Source organism: Zootermopsis nevadensis, unplaced genomic scaffold (genome assembly GCF_977971745.1).
Source record: "Zootermopsis nevadensis isolate Lab colony 2312 unplaced genomic scaffold, Znev_1.0 Znev_ptg000040l, whole genome shotgun sequence".
Classification (NCBI taxonomy): Eukaryota; Metazoa; Arthropoda; class Insecta; order Blattodea; family Termopsidae; genus Zootermopsis; species Zootermopsis nevadensis.
The window spans coordinates 18041-42898 of record NW_028259172.1 but is presented as its reverse complement, the minus strand read 5'-3'; the positions used below and the strand labels follow the sequence as shown (position 1 = coordinate 42898).

The 24858-nt window shown below is 37.8% G+C and overlaps 1 protein-coding gene across 10 annotated transcripts in view; it reads left to right on the top strand.

Moving 5' to 3' along the window:
• The window catches only part of LOC147871734 (fatty acid synthase-like), a 32176-nt gene extending 7733 nt beyond the window's left edge, over positions 1–24443 (top strand). For all 10 annotated transcript variants that reach the window (XM_087360266.1, XM_087360269.1, XM_087360267.1 and 7 more), the window contains 5 exons: positions 1391–1570; positions 2925–3123; positions 9014–9261; positions 21174–21269; positions 22188–24443. In XM_087360266.1, the coding sequence (XP_087216392.1) occupies positions 1391–1570; positions 2925–3123; positions 9014–9261; positions 21174–21269; positions 22188–22400 (936 nt within the window). In that variant the 3' untranslated portion in view covers positions 22401–24443. The remainder of the gene's footprint in view (positions 1–1390; positions 1571–2924; positions 3124–9013; positions 9262–21173; positions 21270–22187) is intronic.
• The last annotated feature ends 415 nt before the right edge of the window (positions 24444–24858 follow it).

Below are 24858 nucleotides of genomic sequence, written 5' to 3'. Positions count from 1 at the left end.
CTAAATTAAGTATGATGTCTAAAACAGTGCTATTTATTGATCTCTAAATTAAGTGCAGTATGAAATGTAACGTTACAACCTCTAATAAACTGTAGCTTAGAGTCTTCTTATTCTGCTGCTGATCACTAAGACAAATATCTTTCAGCTAAAGAATGCAACCTTGTTCAGTGGTAGTAGGCCAGCAAGGAAAGCAACACAGTAATAAAATATGGTCACAATCTGTCTACTGCAAGTTACTGTAAAACATCACTGATGCATATTACTGAAGAAGATATAATGGGCAACACTTAAATCATTATGGATATCTGCTATCAGTAATTGAGGGTTTCTAAAAGTTCTACCATTAATCTGCAGGGTATATAAGTAGCACCTGCATAAATTAAATTCCACTTTATGTAGTACAGAGAATGTGCTGTAATTGAACAAATTAGTATAGATCAAGTTATTGACATAAATTGAAGTTCTTTTGTTTCTAATACATAATATTGACTACTTTCATATATTAATATGTATAACTGGATATGGTGAAGTCAGATGGAATCCACTCAAAATTCAGTTTAATGTGTGCATCAACACACACTTTCCAATTGTTATTAACAGAATTATTATGTATTTTGTTATCTAAAAAGAATTTCCAGTCAGTGCAAATAATTGATAATTATTTAACAATGTATAAATTGTGAATTGTGTTTTTTTAATATCCATGGTTTATTATGTCTACTGTCATCTCACTAACTTATGGATCAATGGAACATATTAAAGCTGTATGATGTATGTATAACTATTTAACAAGTTTGAAAAAACAGATTTTTTTTTTTTTTTTTTGTAAAGTTTTCCAGCCCATGTAAGTTTAAAAGAGATTCATCATGCCCCCAGGTCTACTAGTGATCTTGAGATCAAGAAACTGTGAATCTTAACATTCACACCTTGTATTTATCTTTATGACATGGTACTTGGGCAAGGGCCAGTCCCCTAAAGAAAATGAGATTTCAGGTATAAATGGCAGTGGCTATCTTCTGGGTTGTTACGCTATGTACTCTGGTAGATTTCCACCAACGGTTCAGAAGTCATACTGCGATTAACATTCATTGCCCTGATGACAGGCAGTATGACCTCTGAAATGTTGGTGGAAATCTATCAGACTACAGGGAGCAACAACCCAAAAGACAGCAATCTTCATCTTCTGAGTTCTTTTACTGTATAGGCTCATAAAAGTTGTGATCTTTCAGAGGTGGCTGGTGCCACCACCATCAGGAAACATGCACCTCCGAAACACCAGCAGACCTCTACCAAACTACACAGTGCAACAACCCAGAACAGAGCCACCTTTATACCTAAAGAGAATTTAACATAAAAATAAAAACTTATTGCTTTGCTTTATTGTGAACAGGCTTACTATGCACTTGAGATGATCGGTCACATGAGAAAGGGTGAGTCTGTGCTGGTCCACTTAGGGAGCGGGGGTGTAGGCCAGGCAGCCATCAACATCTGTCTGCACGCAGGTTGTACAGTGTTCACTACTGTTGGCACGCAGGAGAAACGGGCATTCATGAAGAAACAGTTTCCACAGGTATTTCAACAGCCTATTTCCTATCTCATGCACACATAGGGGAGATTTTCCGCCATGATAAATTGAATTATTTTACAGATTCTGAGTGTTATGTGTGAATTTCATTAAAAATCGAAGTTTCGATGTGAAACATACTGTCACAGAACTCAAATACTGCTCCCCATCCCCGCTCAGCTTTCTGCATTGCCTGCTTGTGGCAACATCATGACCAAACAGTTGTGCATACACATAATCACCTTCTACGAAAGCCTGTCAGTGCCAAAACATTTCTAGTCACAATGCAACAAATGAGTTCCCTTTCAAATAATGAAGTATGTGCTCTGTTATGGAATTTCTCACATGACAGCGTTACTGTCTCAGCCATCTGCTGGAGGACTGAACATGTGTGCTATTTTCCTATTTATATTCTTTATTTTATTCTTTCTGATTGTGGGGCAGCTGTCAGCTTGTCCTGTTAGATTATGTTCCCATACCTCCACCAGGAACATTCATAATTTGTGTCTGGTTTCTTGGTTGTGAATTTTTGTTTTTGGCCTGGGTGGACTCTGGGGGTTCTCAGTGATGCATGACGTGGCAGCAGCTGTCATAAGTTCCAAATATCTAATCTGAATTTTTGGTGTTTAGTATGGGGGGAAATTTGGGCCTCAACATGAGAAGATTGTGGGACATTTTGGTTTTCTCTGTGTTGGGCAAAATACTGTTTTTCTTTGTACATATGAGAGATGATCAAGAATGTCTAGTACCAAAGAACTGAGTACTGGTACTGTGGCTAGAATCATAAATTATATTTTTACCATAATTAATATTCTCATTCATGCATTGAGATAGTACAGGATCCATGCCTTTGACCCAGGCACAGTACACTGTTTGAAGTATTCTGGAATGTTTTTAACTTACCACATGTGTTATAGGGATTTGCATTGGTATGATGTTGAGACTGTTCAGCAAGGAGAATCTGTTACATCACTGTTAAAGAAAGTGCAGAACTTTTTGTCTAGACCTGCAAGTTATAAATGGATGTATGTTCCTTATAGAATACATAATATTCGTTACTGTCCAGAATGTAAATTCAGAAATGGAAATTTTTCTTCCTCCAGGTTTCCCTATTTATAACACTGGTTAGAGAACAGTGACAGAAAATGAAAAGTAAAATAATACGCTTTTAAGACATGCAACCATAACAGGTATTGAAAGGACTTGGCCTTGAAGGTAAGATTCCTAGAGTGTTTTCACAATGGATGTGTAAAGTCATCTTATGCTCCCTTTTGATAATGTATTGTAATTTGAAGGTAGTTCTCTTGCTTTTAATGTATACAAATTGTCAAACACGTGTGCATATAATCTTCTTTCCCAGTTGACGGACCGCAATATTGGCAGCTCTCGAGACACCTCTTTTGAGCAACTCATCATGTCAGAGACAAATGGTAGAGGTGTGGACCTTGTTTTCAACTCCCTCACTGAGGAAAAGCTGCAGGCCTCTGTACGCTGTCTTGCCCATCGAGGACAGTTCCTTGAGATTGGAACATTTAATCTTCAGAAGAACAACACTATTGGTATTGTAAAAATTTTACTGATTTCACATGGATTCATTATAGCTTATGGATTTGTTAAGTACTCCAAAACAATTGATAATGATTTACTCTTTACTGTTCTTGAAGCTACTGATATAAAAATGCTTAAAATAGTTGTTCTCTATTCGTTACACTTCTCATGTCATAATAAAGTGTTATTCCGCTCTCTTAATGTCTGTTGATAACTGCACACTCTTGCCATGTTGAACAATCATTGCTTAGTCCATACATGAGACACTTGAACTTGGCAGTCCTATTCATGTTCAGGGAACTTGTAATCTTTGAAGAAGCTACAGTAAATCCCCACCTCGTAACATCAGCCTTCAGAATGTTTTGTTACACTCCAAACACTGGCCAAAGTTGCTTGAACATCAGGTGAGGTAGACAGGTTACACGTGCTGGAGGCCATGAATCGCATCACCAAGGGAGGAGGGGTGTAATGCTCATGATACAAAACATAATATAAAAATGTTTCCATATTCCTTCACTGCAATGTTTGTTAAAAGGCCAAGGATAAGTGCCGGTACATGCTTCATTATGCCATTAGTGTACTGAGTTCAGTCACAGCCAGAGAAGATCATGTAAACATGTGCATCACAGAAGAAACTTTTGTTTCCTTCTTCCATGACATGACTGTAATCTTTTGAACTGCCCTCAGTTCACTGTTGACAAGTTGCCATGAAGACCACAACAAAAGACACAGAAATTTAATTCTCATTACATTGCTTATAGTAGAGTTATTAGTGTCACAGCACCGCCACGGTGGTCTAGCGGTTAGAACGCTGGCCTTGTAATCCTGGGGTCTCGGGTTCGAATTTATAACTTGTGTTGGGCAAGGCCGTGGTCTAGGCAACACGGAGTTTTCCTCCGGGGGCTTCCCCGGTTTCTCCGTGGCATCCCAACAATTACTCCACTTTCATCATCATCATCTCACAAAAGGGGGTCACAGCAGGGGTGTTAAATGTCGCGGTCCCGATCGAACCCATGTACTGATGGGTCGTGAATCCTGCTAACCACCAATGCACACCATGCTGAATGGTGCGTACTGGATACGAAACAAAAGTGTCACAGCAAAGAGTGGTATTGCCAGTTGACGTGTGAATCATCCAAAGAAATGTTATAGTTGGGCAGGAGAAAATGACAGTTCGTTTCTGCATCATGGCACAAAAATCATTCGATAAAGTTTCTTGACTCATAAAAATTTGAAAGGAGTAAGATGCTCAGCTTGTTACTGCTTGGTTTGTGCAGATCAAAGGAGAAGCAGAATTCAAGGCACTATTTATTTTGTAGTTACACATGCACACTGCTCATATTGTGCATACATTTGGTAATTACTGTGAAAAGTAATACCATAAGTAATTTCATACTTATCTTAACGTACTGTCCCTGCCCACAACATTTTAAAGGTCGCAAACCATAAAAGGTTTGAAATTCCAGTCATTGCAGAAAGCTATGGAACAATATTGTAGGCTATTAGGAATTGCTTATTATGGCAAAGATGCTAGTAAAAGGAACTATAGTTTTATATAACATATGTTGTATAGTGTTGCTGGTCTTTGTGACATAAATTATCTGTGAGTGAATCCAACATGTAGGCATGGAGGTGTTCCTAAAGAGGACAAGCTTCCATGGAGTCATGTTATCCAAAGTGGTCTCTGGATCCATTGAGTTTAAGAATAAGGTGCATGACTGTGTATCTGAAGGCATAGCGACAGGGGCAGTACGACCACTATCCAGGACTGTTCTTTCAGACACTGAAGTGGAACGAGCTTTCAGGTACAGTTGTCATGATGGAGATGATGGAAGAACTTCAGAGAATATTGTGTAATTTCCTCTCTGTAGCAATTTTTATAAAAAATTGATATCAAGTATCAAAAGCAGTTACATTCATTGGCTTATTCTGTTCATTGATTCTCTGTGACTGCTTATTCCTATATGTTTTCTTCCTTGCACATTCATTAAAATTGTTTCTTTTGCTGAAACTTCAAGATAGTAATCCCTTCTTCTTAAGTTGCTGTCTGTAAGGCAGTTTCTAATTTTGCTGTGATTGCTTGATCATCGATGTTATTTCTATTTCTTATTATTAATATTATAACAGATTTTATTAGTCTCATAGTTTTTTAAAGTTATGTGACAACAGTAGATTCAGTTGTACTATTATTATGTTGGACGTTGTCACTTGTCTGATATTTATTTGTTATACATAATGTTCTGGAACTTGGCTTTACCCCACCTTCAGGAGACTGACTAGCTGTCGTTCCACTGATAGAATCCTTTATGTTTCTTTTTTATTTTTTTAAAATTTAACATTAATTATCTAGTGGTTGACATACTAACCTGGTATTCAGAAGGTCTGCGTTCCATCCCTAATCATCACAACTACCAACCTTAAAATGGAAAATTGATAAAAATCTTCCTGCATACTGGTAACCTATTAGCTGAATATGAGAGCAGAGCCAACTTTGGAAACATACCTCAGAAAACAGATAAAGTGCAATTAATGTATTTAACATTTATAAGCTGTGCATCATGTTAAGTACATTCTGACTGGAAATGTGTCACGATAGCACAATGCTAAATTACCATTTGTTTTCAGCCACGGTATAGCAGGTATGACACTGCAGTCTTGTTCACTGCCCCGTACAGAATTTGGTTGTTCTTCCCCGCTGAAAGTTATTTTTAATTATTAACCCTATGAAGGTTATTGTTATTAAGTCAAGAAGAATGAGATGGGCAGGGCATGTAGCGTGCACCAGACATTGGTTGGGAAGCCTGCTGGGGAGACCTAGACATAGATGGGAGGATCTGTGGGAGATAGGAGTTGAAGGAGACTGGATTTTGTTGGCCCAGGACAGGGTCCGGTGGAGGGCTTTGGTTAATTCGGTGATGAACCTTCGGGTTCCGTAAGCCATCTGGTTGGTTGGGTCCACTATTTGGGAAGCCTGAGGGGAAGAGACTGCTGGGGAGACCTAGACATAGATGGGAGGATAATGTCATGCAGGATCTGTGGGAGATAGGAGTTGAAGGAGACTGGATTTTGTTGGCCCAGGACAGGGTCTGTGGAGGGCTTTGGTTAATTCGGTGATGAACCTTCGAGTTCCGTAAGCCATCTGGTTGGTTGGGTCCACTATTTGGGAAGCGTGAGGGGAAGAGACCGCTGGGGAGACCTAGACGTAGATGGGTGGATAATCTCAGGCGGGATCTATGGGAGATAGGATTTGAAGGAGACTGGATTTTGTTGGCCCAGGACAGGGCTTTGGTTAATTCGGTGATGAACCTTCAAGTTCGGTAAGCCATCTAGTTAGGTAGTTATGAAGGTTATTGTTACCAAGAAGGTTCTATTCAAATAGTCATTATATTATCATGCATCCAAGGTCTTCTCTGAGGTAGAGGCACCTGAAGGAATATTAAAGAAATGCTGAAATAAATAATACTTCTCTCAGGTATTTCTAGTTTGCTGAATCATGTGTTTGCAAAAGGGAGTGGGATGATAAGAGGGTATGTGGTAGACCAGACCACTGTCAGAAGTTCTCAACAAGAAAGTGACCTGCAGATTTTAGATAAACTAGTGGGAAATGGTGTAAAACTACTCTCAACAAAATATAATTGTCTTCTCCTTATAATGGTGAATCAGCACTGTAGTGTAAACATTTAAATACCTTGTTCCCATGTAAGAAAGGTTAATACCTCATTTTGATAAATTTGGTAAGCACGGGGTTGAGTTATATAGTTGTATAAAAATTGTGTAGGAATATGAGGTACATAATTATATTGCAGATTAGAAACATATAGACAAAGTTTTGGTGCATATTCGACCAGAGGAGGATAAAAAAGTTACTGTGTCTGTACCACGACTCATGCAGGCCTATCCACAGTACTTCTGTAATCACAGTAACACCTATGTCATTGCAGGTAATGAGTTTTTTCATTTAATTTCCTAACATTAAAATATAAAAAATAAATTGTGTGTAGAAACGTCCATAAATAAAATTGTTAAAATATAGAGAGTTTGGCTCATATTATGACAATGGCAGAGAAATTATTCTTCAGTGCAGTAAAAGTATCAGTCTGTGGGTAATTTGTGAAAGATTAAAATATATTGAAATTGGTCGTGGGCAAAATGTAATAATACAATCTTATAATGTTTCCTTGCAATTTTTTGAAAATGTGTAGAAGTCCAAGAATTTTGGATTTCTGATAACCCAACTGGAACTGAAGGCAGAACTAAATAAGAAGATGCTTGCCACAGTTTTATTGATATTTTCTTCACATTATTTTTCTTTTATTTATTTTATTTTAGTCCGTCTTATCACAATATTTAAAATTTCTTATAATTAAGATAATAAAATATCATCGATGTTCCATATCGATTGATCGATTTATATTTCGGAACATTTACACAACATGTTTCGGTTTTTATAAAACCATCATCAGGTGTAAAATATATCTAAGAACTTAAAACTCAATTATGATTTCTGTAGTTTTTTTGGTGATGTTTCATTACGTTTGTTTTTCCATATTTGGGCGAAGGTGTTGTTTTTCCTTAAATTTTATTAGATGTACATATCGGCCTGTAAGTAAAAGATTGAAAGAAACACTAAAGAATTTGAAAGAATTTATAAAAGAATTTAGAGAATAAAATGCAAAAATATATGAATTATAGTTAGAAAGTATCAATAAAATAGAAATAAGAATAAAACATACCAAAGATGTAGGAGTGATTGTCCCAATTCTTTTTCTTTTGTTACCAAATGCAGTAGAATATAGTACTGTATGATGCTGGCAGATATAGTGGTGGATTTCACAATAATATGTGTAAAATTATAGCCTCGTCACATGCACTATGTCACTGCTGCTATGTTAGTATTACTGAGGGTAAGAAAATTAATTAATACATTACTAAAGTGGGAGTGGCCTTAGTTGCTTGATGTTCATACCAAGTTACATGAAAATTTATCACTTGGTTGAAAATCTATTTAGGCAGACAGAGACATGGACATGATACTAAGAGAATATTAGTGTGAAAAGGCTCGTTGAAATTACTTTTTTATTATTGTTATCCCATGCTGTCTTTCGTATTCTCTTTTAAATATTCCATACCTTTTTCTCCTTCCAAAACATTCCATTACAGAAAAATTATGTTTAATATGGTACAGATTATTATATACAGAATGCCCCTGAACAGGTTATCCATAGCTTAACTACGTGCTCTAGGAGATAATTTGAGCCAAGAAGTTATGATCTTCAATGAGTTGCTGTGACCGTCATAATGAGGGTATATTGTAATCACAAATTCAGTTTCTTACAAAACTCTTTCCAATCTTGAGTAGGTTCTTGTATTTCCAGGCTACTAGAGAGTGTGGGTTTATGTTGAAGAATTGTACTACCTGTTCACATATACTTGATTCATCAGGTTGCTGTCTTTTGATTTTTGCATTGGTCTTTAATTGTTTCATATCTAGACATTTTAGCCTGTTAAAATGTTATCTATTACAGACAGTTCATGAATGGTTTTTTATTGGATCCTGTAGTGAGAATCCTACACGTTCTTTGATAGGTTAGGGGAAACCTTATCCTGTTGAACTATCCAAGTAATTTGGTTTTTCTACATTTATGGTTTTGGGTTTCTGGGTTATCCCCCATATTATTCAAAACCCTATTGGTATCCAAATAGATGTTGTTGGGTATTGTTTTTCTTTAGGTCCAAGATGAGTTCTGTGACTAATTGAACTACGTAAACTTCAAACCCGTCACCTTTCTAATAATATTTGGATGCGTTATAACTGTTATACTATTTATTAGTTATATAATAATTTTAATTAAAAAAATAAACATGTAGGTATGTGACATGGGACAGTGTTGCCACTTACAGGTGGCTTGGGAGGCTTTGGTCTGGAGCTGGCTGACTGGCTTGTGTTACGAGGCGCTCGTAAACTGGTGCTGACATCTCGTAAAGGCATCAAGACTGGTTACCAGAGTTTGCGTGTCAGGATATGGCGCAGCTGTGGTGTAAGAGTAGTCATCTCTCTGGCTGACGTTACCATGAAGAGTGGTGTAAGAGCTCTACTGTCAGATGCAAACAAGCTGGGACAAGTTGATGCCATATTTAACCTGGCTGTGGTGAGTGCTGAAATTTTTCACATTTTGAAATATCATATCGGTTAAACCAGAGAATAACTAACGCATGGCTGTCAGTTAAAACCAAGAACAGTTATGCTGAAGTGTAAGATGATTATGTAATTATTTCTGCATTCAGAGTGCTGCTTCTAAATGAAAGGAAAGATCTGAGAAAGAATTTGGTACAATTAAGAGTATTAGGAATAAATTTATAAGCATGTGTTAACTCTGTTTCTCATATGTGCGAGCACTAATATATATGTGACTTGAAAGCTTCCAAAGAAATTAGCATATTTTGAATAATCTAATGCATCAGACTAAGTTGATCTATTATTAATATAAACAGAATCTTGTAAGACTTGAGGTTCTCACAGCGGTGAGTATGAAGATTTCTGTCTTCTGGGTTATTGCGCTGTGTAGTCTGTTAGATGTTTACCAACGTTTCAGAGGTCATACTGCCTCCGTCATCAGAGTATGAAGATTTCTGTCTTCTGGGTTATTGCGCTGTGTAGTCTGTTAGATGTTTACCAACGTTTCAGAGGTCATACTGCCTCCGTCATCAGAGTATGAAGATTTCTGTCTTCTGGGTTATTGTGCTGTGTAGTCTGTTAGATGTTTACCAACGTTTCAGAGGTCATACTGCCTCCGTCATCAGAGTATGAAGATTTTCGTCTTCTGGGTTGTTGCGCTGTGTAGTCTGGTTGATGTTAACCAACGTTTCAGAGGTCATACTGCCTCCATCATCAGGGTATGAAGATTTTCGTCTTCTGGGTTGTTGCGCTGTGTAGTCTGGTAGATGTTTACCAACGTTTCAGAGGTCATACTGCCTCCGTCATCAGAGTATGAAGATTTTCGTCTTCTGGGTTGTTGCGCTGTGTAGTCTGGTTGATGTTAACCAACGTTTCAGAGGTCATACTGCCTCCATCATCAGGGTATGAAGATTTTCGTCTTCTGGGTTGTTGCTCTGTGTAGTCTGGTAGATGTTTACCAACGTTTCAGAGGTCATACTGCCTCCATCATCAGGGTATGAAGATTTTTGTCTTCTGGGTTGTTGCGCTGTGTAGTCTGGTAGATGTTAACCAACGTTTCAGAGGTCATACTGCCTCCGTCATCAGAGTATGAAGATTTTCGTCTTCTGGGTTGTTGCGCTGTGTAGTCTGGTTGATGTTAACCAACGTTTCAGAGGTCATACTGCCTCCGTCATCAGAGTATGAAGATTTTCGCCTTCTGGGTTGTTGCGCTGTGTAGTCTGGTTGATGTTAACCAACGTTTCAGAGGTCATACTGCCTCCATCATCAGGGTATGAAGATTTTCGTCTTCTGGGTTGTTGCGCTGTGTAGTCTGGTAGATGTTTACCAACGTTTCAGAGGTCATACTGCCTCCGTCATCAGAGTATGAAGATTTTCGTCTTCTGGGTTGTTGCGCTGTGTAGTCTGGTTGATGTTAACCAACGTTTCAGAGGTCATACTGCCTCCATCATCAGGGTATGAAGATTTTCGTCTTCTGGGTTGTTGCTCTGTGTAGTCTGGTAGATGTTTACCAACGTTTCAGAGGTCATACTGCCTCCATCATCAGGGTATGAAGATTTTTGTCTTCTGGGTTGTTGCGCTGTGTAGTCTGGTAGATGTTAACCAACGTTTCAGAGGTCATACTGCCTCCGTCATCAGAGTATGAAGATTTTCGTCTTCTGGGTTGTTGCGCTGTGTAGTCTGGTTGATGTTAACCAACGTTTCAGAGGTCATACTGCCTCCGTCATCAGAGTATGAAGATTTTCGCCTTCTGGGTTGTTGCGCTGTGTAGTCTGGTTGATGTTAACCAACGTTTCAGAGGTCATACTGCCTCCGTCATCAGAGTATGAAGATTTTCGTCTTCTGGGTTGTTGCGCTGTGTAGTCTGGTTGATGTTAACCAACGTTTCAGAGGTCATACTGCCTCCATCATCAGGGTATGAAGATTTCTGTCTTCTGGGTTGTTGCGCTGTGTAGTCTGGTCGATGTTAACCAACGTTTCAGAGGTCATACTGCCTCCGTCATCAGCGCAATAACCCAGAAGACAGAAATCTTCAAACAGAATCTTGTCAGTAGTCAGATTCTGTTTACATATTACCTTAAAAGCACAGTAAGCAAAGATTATGTGTCTATGATTCTGATTCTGTACGTACTCGAGAAGAAATGATATAAAATTAACCAAATAGGCAGGAGAACAAATCTGTGAATGTTATGTCATCAGCTTCATGTTGTATCACTCTTGTTGTTACCTTAGAAATACCAAGACTGAATTGTAGCTGTCTTCATGGAGAAGAGTAATTTTTGAGAAGCTAATGTTACACTCAGCTAGTCAAAAATTTCCCCACTTTTTTAACCTTATGATTCATTACTGTGTTTACAAGATCCCACAAAAGGTAGCCATATTTTTGGATTTCGCTAAATATGTTTTATTGTTTTGGACAACCTTGTGTATCTGGTCACTGCTTTTACTTGAGTGTGGGGCTTTTTCATTTTACTTATATTTTCATTCAGAAATGAATGGCTAACAAATAAATGCATAACACTCTGACCATTTCTGGGAAGATTGATCTTTGACTAAGTGTAGCTCCACACACTATGTGGAGGCGAATGGCCAGGTTCAGGTCTCAGTCTCTAAGGAAAAGAGCCTGATTACCCATTGGTTGGGATGAGCCGGGATAGCTCAGTCAGTATAGTGACTAGCTACGGGCTGGACGACCGGGGTTCGATCCCCGACGGTGGCAGAGGATGTTTCCTCTAGCCTCTGCGTCCAGACCGCCTCTGGGGTCCACCCAGCCTCCTCTACAATGGGTACCGTGGTCCTTTCCCGGGGGTAAAGCCGGCCGGGGCGTGATGCTGACCACTCACCCCCATCTAGTGCTGAGGTCAAGGAAGAGAGGAGCTATACCGCCTCTCCCCCCAAACGCCTACATGGCGTATAGTGGGACAAACTTTAATTTACTGTTTACCCATTGGTTGGGAGGCTGAGTGGGCATCAGAGACATAATTTATTTGGTGACAAAGATAAAAATCTCTACTGGTGCTGCAAATTTAACTCTGGTCATCCAGCTGGTAGCGTTGGGGATAGCCGACTTTTAAATGCTTATAATAATTTTGCCTATTAAACAGAAGTTAATAAATCACACGACATAATCATGAAAGAGTTTCTTTTGCTTGCATGGAAGCAAAAGAAACTCCAGATATGCAAATTTCTTACAAATGAACTGCTTGTGATGCTGGTTTTAATCTTTAATAAGTATGTTGGAGACTAATAACTGTGGAGAGCACAGCATCTATGAGACAAATATTCAGTGATGGAAGAAGGTTAAAGGACAGTTACTGTGTGTAGGTTGTGTAGACCTAAAATGGGTCACTATAAAGAGGCAGAAGGAAGTTAAGTTTGTGTAGAAAAATTCTGTATAGTATAAGAATTTTATTGGAGGATGTAATATAAATATTTTTCTTCAGAATTTACCAATTGGAGAGGTGGTCAGTAAATAGCTGAGTACCATCACTCTTGGTCTGTTTGCATAATACTCTGTAAAGAATTGAAATTCCTAACCATTGATTAATAGCCAATAAGTAGAAAGGTTGTTTCCTTCTGAGAGACTGAGTTTTGTGTTCCAATGCTAATGAAATCCTTATTCTGCCATGACTCATTTACCAGGACATAGGGTGTACCACAAGAACATAAGTAAGAGTGACTGTTGAAAATATTTCGCAACCTGTTTTGATACTGAAAGAAACATCTGGGCATTATTACAAGTGTTGCGAGGCAGACTTCACAGCTTCCGCAGGACCCAAGGCACTTGCAACACATCACCTGGATGTGTTGTCTCGCCAGATGTTTGTTCCTGAGGGCGCAACTGTTATTGTAAATTATTAATTGGAAGTTTTGAAGCTTTTAATGCTTATTCAGCAGAGGATCATAATGTTCTAGCAGTTCGAAAGATTCTGTACAATTACTTCTGTCAAGGGGCAACTCAGATTATTCTTGACCTCTCAATGGCAGTTCTTGATCTGGCAAGTCGTGTCACCCATTTCAAAATTTTTCTCAGTTTTTACAAACTCTTTTATTATATTCTGAACTACTAAATGTAAGTTGGATCTCCAGAAGCTCATAATTTCTTTGGTGGCTTAAATAAAGAATGACCAGCGTGTACTGTAAATGTTTTTGCCAAAGATTCATGTTTTTCTTTTATTTTCGTGAAGCACGTAAGTCATATGGTTGTTAAAGGGCCCCTGAAATTCAAAACATTTCAACTTTTTTGAAACATCAAGCATTGCCAGCAAATCAGTTTTTCTCAGATTGTTGCAAGCTGTTAACCATTGGTAAAAATAATATTGCAAAACAAAGGTTCCCAGTGTACATTTTGTTTTCCTTATATTCACTCTTTGGGTTGTATGTAGGTTGGCAGTGTCTCCCATATTTCAATGTTTTTAGTTTCTCCAAGAATGTTCTTCTTGACAATAGTTTTTCTAAAAAAACATGCAATAGCATTTCTATCTAGTTTCCAAAAACTGACTGTTAGTAACAAAGGGTTTTAGGATGCCAAAAATAATATTCTTAAAACAAAGGGACTAATTTACTGTCATTACAAGAAAGGAAAAGTACTTGCACAGTACACAGCTCAACTGAGATATTTTTTGGTGAGGACCACACAGTCTACCCATGTTTAAAGGGCAAATTCTCTAAGTTTCCTTGATTGCGAGGCACAAATGAATGCGAAGCCTGGAAACTCTGATCCTCTAGTGCATGAAAACATGATCAAATGATGTAGCAGTTAAGTTGCATAATTCATAAAGCCACGTCCAAGCAAACAGTAAAGCTTGTGCGGAATGGAGAAGAGAAAGCATCTCATATTCCTCCAGTTTTAGTGGACTGGTGGCACAACTACTAGCCAGATCACTGAGGTCAATACCCCTATCCATTTCACATACCTGCATTTATCCTGAAAGAAGAAAGTGGTGTATGTTAATGTTTTGCTACTCAAACAGTCCTTAAGAAGTATACTTATAATTACTGTTCTCCACTGCTGCCATCATCAGCTGATTTGACATGGTCAGGATTGCTGTCACATGAGTGGTCGTCCTCTGTGCCATCAACTTCTTAAAACTCTTTTTCAAGTTAACACAGGCAGCATGAATGCCCGTTCACTTTTTATCAACGTGCAAAACTGTTAAGTGTTGAGCCACTAGATTTTAGTTGTTGGTGTGAATGAATGCTTTCAAAAATTCTACCATCGCTTGTTTTGTCTTTCATTGCAGCTTCAAATGGCTTATGTATAGATGCAGCATGCATGTCCATTTCTCCAGGGATGACAACTTGATTTATATTTCTGATTCTTCCGTCATATGGGGAAAGTACCTGTGTACAATGAAGTTGTGCTTGGCTTGGCTTCTGGGTATGTTAATGAATTATGTTGCCAAATTTCTTACAAATAAGCCTTATATCCAAAGTTTGGCTTTATTTTCACACTCTTGGAAGGAAATGCATGGGGTATTTGAGAAAATGTGGTAACATTAGGAGTCAGATTACATATACAGATTGTGGTCTTCTGGTTTATGACACTATGCAGTCACGTTGCCATTGTTTTCTAGGAATGTGAAGATGGAGGCAGTATGTACCTTTGAAATGGTAGTAACCACCTATAAGACTACACGTTGTTGTAGTCCAGAAGACCACCACCAGATCTCTAATTGATGTGAAGACCTCGGATATCACGTAGCTGATGTGTAAATCACCAAAAGGACTGAGGACCGAAAACTTTTGAAATATAATGGAAAATTAAAGTACTGAAATACAAATATATTGTCTATATGTCACAGGATGGCTTACCACAGGCCCTGTCATTGTCATCTTGTCCATCATGGCTCGTGCATTCGGTGTTGTGTTAGCAGTTGAAGCAGACGTGTGCTCTGGGTGTGTAGGTGTGTCAGGCCAGACAGAGCAATTGGCTGTGGCTAAACTGATGAGTGACTGAGGTATGTATCATTCATTCAGGTCAGTCTTTTCTTACACCTGCATTAAATTTCATATCTTGTTAATTTAAGTTACAAGAACCGTTTTCCTTGTGAATCCACATGGCTATCCAACGGTTAGAATGCAAAACATAAAATCTGATAAGAGTCTGAAGGTTGTTGGTGATGCTGCACTTTGTCTATTATCTGATTCATAAAATAATAAAACTACAATATTTTGGGAGCTGAATTTTGCTTCCATCTCCGTGTAAAGAAGGAGAAGAGGATATACCAGGTCTGAGGCTAGCTCCACTAGGGGGCCAACAGATAGGATTTCTGCCCTCTTCCCCTTTCATACCAGAAGACAGAAGTAAAATCCAGACTTCAAAATGTTGTAGTTTTATTACTTTTTAATTTGATGATAAACAAAGTGCAAAATAATAATTTTACATATATCATCATCAGAGTCCGATTGCATTTTGTTTTGTATTCAGACCTTTGTATAGAAGTGTGGATTCACAAGGAAATGGTTCTTGTAGGGTTACACTAACAGAAAAAATGATGGCACAGTTTTAATCATGCAATTGAATGGCATGGTATAATAAATTATTCTCAAGCTACCACCCGTGTAAGGTGGCTTAATGAAGAAAACCCCAGCGTTTCAAGAATATTCCTTGTCTTCACCCTCAGGGTACCCTGATTCTCCAATCATTGGTGCTTTATTCATTAAACCAACTTACACTGCTGATAGCCCAAGAAGAGTTTATTATGCTTCTTCTTAAAGTGCCCATCCGTTCCGGATGTTGCCGATCAGCATAGCAATTTTAGCTTTATTGGCTGCTACTTGAAACAGCCCTCCAGTTTACATCGAGAACCAAGTTTTTAGGTTCTGAAGCCAGGAGATTCTTGGCCTGCCAGGTCCCCTCTTTCCGAATACTTTTCCCTGGATTATCAGCTGAAGCAGCCCGTATCCTTCACAATTTCTCATGATATCACCAAAATATTCCAACTTTCTCTTTTTATCTTGTTAACAACCTCGACGTCTTTGCAGAGTTTCTCGAGAACTTTTTTGTTGCTTACACGGTCAATTCAGAAAATTCTGAGAATACGTCGGTACAACCACATTTCGAAGGCCTCCAACTTTTTTGAAGAAGCGTCGGTCAACGTCCATGATTCAGCGCCATATAAAAACACAGAGAGAATATAACATCTGAGTAGTCTTAACTTGGTGTTTAAGTTTAAGTCTCGACTCCTGAACATTGATCCCATTTTGCTGAAAGTGGCTCTGGCTTTTTCGATACAGCACTTTATTTCCAAGGAGTGATTCCACTGGTCATTAATTGTGCTGCCCAAGTATGTATATTTCGATACTCTTTCCATTTTTGTATTATTAACTACCAGCTGACCGGGTAATACAGCATTTTTACTGATAATCATGAGCTTCGTTTTTTGGATGTTAAGATCTAAGCCGTGGTTAGTACTGGCCTTCACAATACGATCCATCAATTCTTGGAGACCTTAAAGAGAGTCGGCGAACACTACAGTATCGTCCGCGTACCGAATGTTATTTAATCGCTCTCCATTCACAACGACTTCAACGTTTACATTTTCCAATGCTTCTTCGAATATGTGTTCCAAAAAGAGATTGAATAGAATTGGAGATAGATTGCATCCGTGCCGAACACCATGCCTTATTCTTATGTCTTCTGAACTGACACCTTCCACCTTGATGTTAGCGGTTTGGTTCCAACAGAGGTTAACAATAACACGCAAATCTTTTCTATCAGTATCAGGACTTCCACCATCCTATCGTGTCGAATTCTATCGAAGTATTTTGGTAGTCATCTACATCACAGTTGACATCCCTGCAGCTCAGAAATAATACTTGGATCAAAAATAGTGCCTCCCTTGTTCCCAGTGCATTTCAAAATCCAAACTGGGTGTGAGTAATCTTTTCTTCACCTAGCCTGTATATTTGTTTATGAATGATCTTCAGTAGTAATTATAATGTTAATACGTAATTTTGAAAGGAATATGATGTTTGAGTTACATCATGCTTAAATACCTCGAAGGAAATAGTCTTTCAAATATACAGCATGTATAATATATATCGTACAAAAAAGTCACTCCACAAATGCGATTTGCAATGGAAATCAATCTGCAAGAACCACACATAACCTACAAATCACATTCAATACCAACCTACAAACAGCTATGACTTTTAATACCAACACAACACATGGCAAGGAGCTCTGAAAAAAATGGTCACACACATGACGTCACTTACGCAGCTGTCACTGATTGGATAGTGGCGCTATTCAACGCTAGTGGTATTGTAGCATGCTGTCAGTCGCCACCTTAACAGTAACAGTACGAAAACCAACTAGCCGTTTGTGTCAGGTTTAACATGTTATAGTCTGTTGTTTTATATTACGGCGACCAACAAAGGTGTTTGTTTTAACTACCTTATGAAGACACTTTTTGACATTTTCTTGAATGTGAAAATGGATTTCAAACATAATTTACCTATACAAGCTGATAAACTTTGTAGCCAACTGCAAGGCCATAATAAATTCTTTGTCACTTCAGTTGTAAGGTGTAGACGAGGCTTACAAGAAGTGACACACTCACAGAAGTATTTTGCAGACGTGTCCAAGTTATGTATCAGAGTCAGTTAACTCTCAAGTGGCCATGAGGTAAGCAAAAAAAATGTACAGAAACCTATGACCTTTATGAGTATTAACCAATTTATTAGTAGTTTCTTGAAATTCAAAGTTCATCTGACAGCAGGCAGAACTCTGGAACAGTTTTTTATAATTACTGTTTGGCATGTACCCTTTGAAATCATTTTGTGTCCCACATGTGACACACATACCACACTTTAAGAAATGCTGCTATAATTTTTTAAATAAATTAAAGTGACTTTTTTGCACAGTCCTGTAACCAGTGTTTCATCCAGACTCTTTTCTCTTCTTCCACATATGACATTTCTGCCTTTACAAAGAATATTTAAAGTGCCAAAGTGCAGTCTGAAAAAAAAGGAGTGTTAGTACATGTGTGTGGATAATGGTGAAATCCTCGAGGACCATGTTCGTGGACGTCTGTGCGTGACTGTGTCCCTTAGCACAAAATTTGTGTGTCGTTCACATTAAAACAACAGTGTTAACACACCTGCTTAAAATTAGAATATGTGAGATCTTAGGTTTTCACAGTGGCTAAAATGTGAATTGTGGTCTAATGGATTGTGAAGTCTTGTACTCTTTTACGTTTTACCAACATCTCAGAGAGATGTATCACCACCATCTTCTGGGTACAGATCTGAAGTTGGAGTTGTTGTGGTCCTCTGAAATATTGATAACCACCTGCAAGGCCATGACTTGAGTATGTGAGCTTGACATCCCTGGTGTGATCCAAGTCAAGAGTCTGTAGTTGGTTCCTTTCTCTGGCCTCAGACTGGAACATTTCTGTTTTTATCATTGTAATGTACGAGGATGTAGAACCCATTCATTGGGTTCAAGACGGGTTCCAGTGGCATGCTCATGTGATCATGGTATTGAACCTCTGGATTCTGTGAAAGGCAGTCGGTGTAGTTGCCAGTGTGTGAAGATGAAATTGGTTTATTGTGTCAGACCTTGGACAGTTTTTCTTTCCAAAATGGGCAAAAGAGGTTTCTGTGTAATTTTTATTCTCCAGATTGTAATGCAACGAAGATGAGTAATTTTGCACCATACTAAATCTTTATTTTGTAGAGTTGATTTTATTTACATTCCATAGATCCTTCTTAGGACTCAACCAAACGATGTAGAACATGTCATTTCATATAATAAACATACACTTCAGAACTTTAAACACAAGTACAAGAACGTATTTCACATGTCAGTGTACATAAATTTTAGATTCTGCAATACAAGTATGAAAAATAATTTTACAAATTAATATACATAAACCTCTGAGTTTTAAATATAAATACAAAACTTGCTTTACATATACGTAGATTATGGATATAAAGCTTAAACATTTTCAGCAGAGATGAAATCATCTACAGAATAGAAGGATTGAGTGAAGAGGTAATCTTTCAATGCAGGCTTGAATACCTTTATATCATAATTTAGACTTTTAATTGTTGGTGGAAGATTATTAAACAACTTGATACCTGTATAGTACACTCCTTTCTGATATTTAGCAAAGTTTGCATTTGGCACATATAGGTCATGTTTACGTCTTGTATTTAAATTATGTGCATCTGTATTTCTTTTAAATTTATCCAAGTTTTCCACCACAAATAATAGCAAGCAGAGTATAAATTCACTTGCAAGTGGAAGTATATTAAATTTACGAGACAATTTTCTACAAGATACCCTCCTTTTGACACCAGCCATTATTCTAATTATTTCCTTTTGCATGTAAATGATATGAAAGCCTTATGTTACTGTTTGTTTAAGGGCAGGACGAGAATATGTAAGAACCTCTAGCGTCCTTGCTCTTTAAGAACATCGTTTTTAAGTTTCACTTTTGGATTTCAATAACATGACTTTGTTACCTTATATTTTAATATAATTAAATGAACAGAGCATACATTGACATTTTGATATGAGGTGGAATGCAGAGAAGCGTTTAGCAGAATTTAAATCCGTAAATGATCCGTCACCATCTTCAACAGCCTGTATCTCTGTTTTTGTCCGGGACCATTAAGGGGAAGATGGTGGCCAGTCCGTACACTTAAAAATAGTAATTTGTTTTATTTCCACAGAATTAGAAATATGATGTGTTAAAGAAAGTTGTTTCTTTAGTCTTTTATATCTTTGGCGTTATTCTCACATTTGTGTGTTATGATAATGAAGTCACTCCAAAGAGAATATGCAAATTTCAATCTACTGATTTAGTTTAATTTGGTGATGCTGTTCAGAAGTTAATTTTCGTACGAATTGAAGGATCTTGAAATGACTTTTCAAAAGTTGTGTTTATTCTTAATCTGGGCTTTTCGTGAAACAAACTGTACTGGAATAATGAAAGTGCTTCTTTATTGCAACAGTATTAGGAATGTGTGTTTGTGTGTTTTTCCATTGAAGAATCTTCTATTAATCTGTACAGTACCAGGTTTTAAAATCCCTTTATCCCTTTTTGGCCTAACATAAATCCCAGTTGCACTATGCAGTGCATGTTATTTGATAAAACATATCTTTCTTAAGAACCCACTTACAGCAATGAAATAAATTAGACATAGTTCAGGAGAATTTATGTCACCACTGGAAACCATTGCTCGAGCAATTATTCTGCAAGATTTCTTTCATTGTGAAGGAATATCACTGTATTTATATTTTCAGCTATCATTGGATTCTTATTTTGAAACATATTTTGATATTATTAATGTGTTTACCTTAAAATCTGAATGCATCGTGTAAACGTTTCTCTTCCCTCACAAGCAACTGGAGATATCTTTGTTCCTGCCATACATGCTCACAAAGATAGGTTAGACCAATTTTTCTCCCCCATACTGCTGTCTGCCATTTGAGGGTAAGTTTCTCTTGGTCCAGTTTCCGACACATAGAAACCCACAGTAAAGCAACACTGCCATTGCTTTGTGTTCCATGTGCTTTTGCTCCAGATGGGACAACTGGGATAATTTTGGATTTGGATTTTATTTCCTCTCATTGTATTCCCCTTCCATTTACGTCCCTATCTTCTGCTGCAAGGAAAAGTTGAACACTTTCTCTGATGCACAGATTTGAAGGGCTATAACTCGGATAGGAAGCATTTCTGGACCAATGTCTATATGACCTTCATTCATCCTTAGAATTAATGGAACAGGCTCCCAAAGTTTGGCCATATATTTCAGGACCATTCTGTATTTGCCTCCTCATGTCTCTTATTTGAAATATTTTAAATGTTTATACCTACATTTGAAACAGAGCTTTGCTCTGACATGTGGATATCTGCATGTGCTTTGCAGGATGGTGCCACAGCACTGTTCAAAGCCTCACACAAAGGACACTCCAGTGTTGTAGAAGAATTACTGAAGTACCAGCCATCTCTTGGACTTCTGCCTGTAAGTAGCAAAATAAACGTTGCTGAGGTTACGTGCACACAAAACATGTATATTAATAAGATATAACATCGGTGCTGTAGATTTGTATTCAGGAGGCATATGGTTTCAATTTCAGTTGGACTGTCGGCTGTCCTATTGTTTTCATAATTTTCCTCAGTCTCTACAGGTGAAGATTGGGTATACACCTTCGCATAGGACATAATAATCTTTTTCCAAATCTTTACCAGTTATCATACATGATAATCGTTTTTTCATCTCATTTGGCATTATGTAGCTTGTGCATTGAAATAATGTCATTAAATTATTCATTAGTTATTCATTTCTTCTTCTTCTTCTTCTTCTTCTTCTTCTTGGAACTACAGTTCAAAGTTGAACCTTGGCCTCTTCAATCTTTCACCCGAGGCTTAGCTTGAAGTTTCGAAACAAATCTTTGTTTTACGGATTGAGGTTGTCAGCCTCGCGTCCAACCCTCAACAATCCTGAGGGAGTGATGTTTTTCTGTCGGGGTTGTCTCCCTTAGCTGGCCGGTCCCAACTTGGACATGCACGCATTGGACTTTGTAGGAATGAATGGCATTTCCTAAGTTTTTAATGGTACATATATGCCAGCAGGATATGTACCCTTGAGACAACATACTACCCCTTTGGCTATTCATTTAATGACCTTAATTCTTTGCTTATTTCTAGACTATGTAAACTTCTTGAGTTAGAGGGGGAACAGTTTAATTGTCACCTGCCCTTCTGTCGAGTACTGAATTGCACACAGACTGCATGAGGTCCATAAACCTGACTTCATGTGGTCCTGTTGCAAACAAGTTTTAATTCTGTGATAAACCGCCTGTAACCGAACCCTTACGATCACCAGAGATATTTGTTGTAAGAAGACAAACGCACTAAAATGTCACTTACTTTGTATCAGAATGGGGAAAGTGCTCTGCATGCAGCGGCCCTGTTTGGCCATGTTCCGATAGTGAAACGGCTGATATCTGCTGGAGCAGACCTGATGCTAAGAAATCAAGATGGAGTCACGCCGATGCAAGTTGCCCAAGAAGCCAAGCAGTATGCAGTTGTTGAGTACCTGTCCAGCTTATTGGTGGAACGAGTTAATGGGACACCCCATAAACCATCGTAGTTGGGTCTGACGTTGTGCTAAAGGTGGTGGGAATTCTTAAGTTAACAACATTCAGAATGCAAAATGCCAATATGAAGTCAGTAATGACCATTCATAGAATCGGTGTATGTTGTACTGACAAAGCTGCCACACTTCATATGGGAAAAACTGAATTACCAAACCACAGAATCAGAGACATTAGCATGTACGATGAGGCAATTAATTAGTGTCCAGTGAAATTAAGTTGGTCACAGTGATCGCACCGTCTGAGGCGTGGGCCTCGTGCTCTTGGACACTGGGATTTGTGGGTTCAAATCACACTCAAGGCACGGATGTTTGTCAGTGTCTTTCTGTGTTGTGATGTCCTGTGTGCAGGTAAAGGCCTTGTGACAGGCCGATCGCTTGTCCAAGGAGTCCTACCAAATGTCTAACTCAGTGGTCTCCAACGCGGTGCCCCCGGGCACCATGGCTCCCACCAAGGGTTTTTTGGGTGCCCGCATTGCTACGGAAAGAGGTTATACTGAATAATGAAGGCCGTTCAACCATGAACATCATAAAATCAAAGCACAGATCTCGACTTACTGACGCCAATCTTGATGATTGTTTGTGAGTAGCAACATCATCCTACACTCCCAAATTTGAAAAACTGGCCAATCAAATGCAGCGCCAAACATCACACTAACTTCCCACTTGAGTAATAATAATAATAATTGTACTTATAAAAGTACGTATTTTTGTTTGCATGGTTTCTTGTATCATTAAACGTGTTGTTTTGTGTATTTCTTGGTGTCCATATCTTATTTGTCCAGAGAAAAGAAAACTTGGCTTTGTTGATTGGTTGGTGCCCGCCACGATCTCATAAACTCTCAAATGTGCCCTTAGGCACAAAAAGGTTGGGAACCACTGGTCTAACTGATTACTGAAACCTTTTAAAAATAGAGGCCTTATGCCTCACATAGGAGTGAAAAGGGGAAAAAGAAGAAATTAATTAAAGTTGGAATGAGAGGATGGACTAATGCAATGTGAACACAACACAGCATGAGAAGGGAATTTTGCTTACCAAGTAATGTCATGGATAAACACCAGTTCTTCAAAGTGATGCAGGAGGAGTCTGGCAGTCTTTGTGTGTTGGTTAATTTGGAAAAGTCAGTGAGTCATGTTAGTTTGAAAGAAATATAAAGATATTTAATAAATAAAGGGTTTCCATGATAAAATTCACACTAATTTCAATGTGAAGTTGAAATGATGCTTGATTTAAAAATGAAATATGTTACAAAAACAGAAACTGTTTTGAGTGCCTGACTTCAGTGCACTACAGTTTTATCATGAAGTGTATATTTAGTAGGTGGACCAGGGACATTACAAGAACTCTTTGGGCCACCGGCATACTTGGAAAAGTGTTTTGTGTACTTGCCATTTTAATATAATATGCAAATGCAATATCAGAAAATGAATCTCATTTAAAATACTGTTACAATGTACTATGATGGATATATTTTGAAATACAAGTATAGATAATTTATTAATAAAGTGATCATTATTTATGTACATATTATGATAATACCATTGCTTTTAACAGAGCACAGGTCGCATATGTTGTCTCAGACTGTACAAATTCTATAATCATGTATATTGTGATTGTCATCTTGATTAGCAACACCAGTTTATTTCATTAAAATTATGGATTTATAAATATTAAGGACAGCAGTGTGGAAACAAAATGCAAAATATACAGTTTATAAAACTGAGGTTAGGTCAAATCTCATGGGGCCACATCGTTGGAGATTACAAAGGTAATGTGTCATACCACCACATTTCAAATGGAACCGGTAGTATCAATACCCCTATAAAGGCATTAAATAGCTGTTTTTTCTTTCTTTCACATTTTGACCTGAAATAATTATGAATGATATCATTAAAATCAATATTTTCAAAAATGTGATTTTCAGTTTACAAATCTTGTACATGTGCACAAATCTTGTAGAATTATTATATTAGTCTGTGGTTTTGGGGTAAATGCAGATGATTCATAAACAACAGAAAATAAATGAGGAAGTTTACGTATATGCTGTGTTTGTTTATAATGTCGTTTCAAGTGTAGAATCTAAATTTTTGTGGCTTTCATGGTAACTTCTATTCAGTTTATTTGATATCTGGACAAGCAACCTATTTTGTGCTTTGATTTTCATTCCATGAGGTTCAACACAGGACATTTTTCATTGAAGTTTACCCAATCGTAACTGTTCAATATGCATTTCAGCAAGGGAATGCTGGATTGATTTGTTTAGACGAAATGTAAAGTGATTAAAACCAATGTCACGTCAGACTTTCACATGAGTAGAAAGTTTCTCAGCAGTTCCATTCAAAAGTACAATCACTTTACATTCATACACTTTCAAAAGTGGAGATGTTTCTTTGCATTATCATTTGTGTAGTTCGTAAATCTGAGCTTTCAGTGCTGACAAGAAGGTAATTGTAT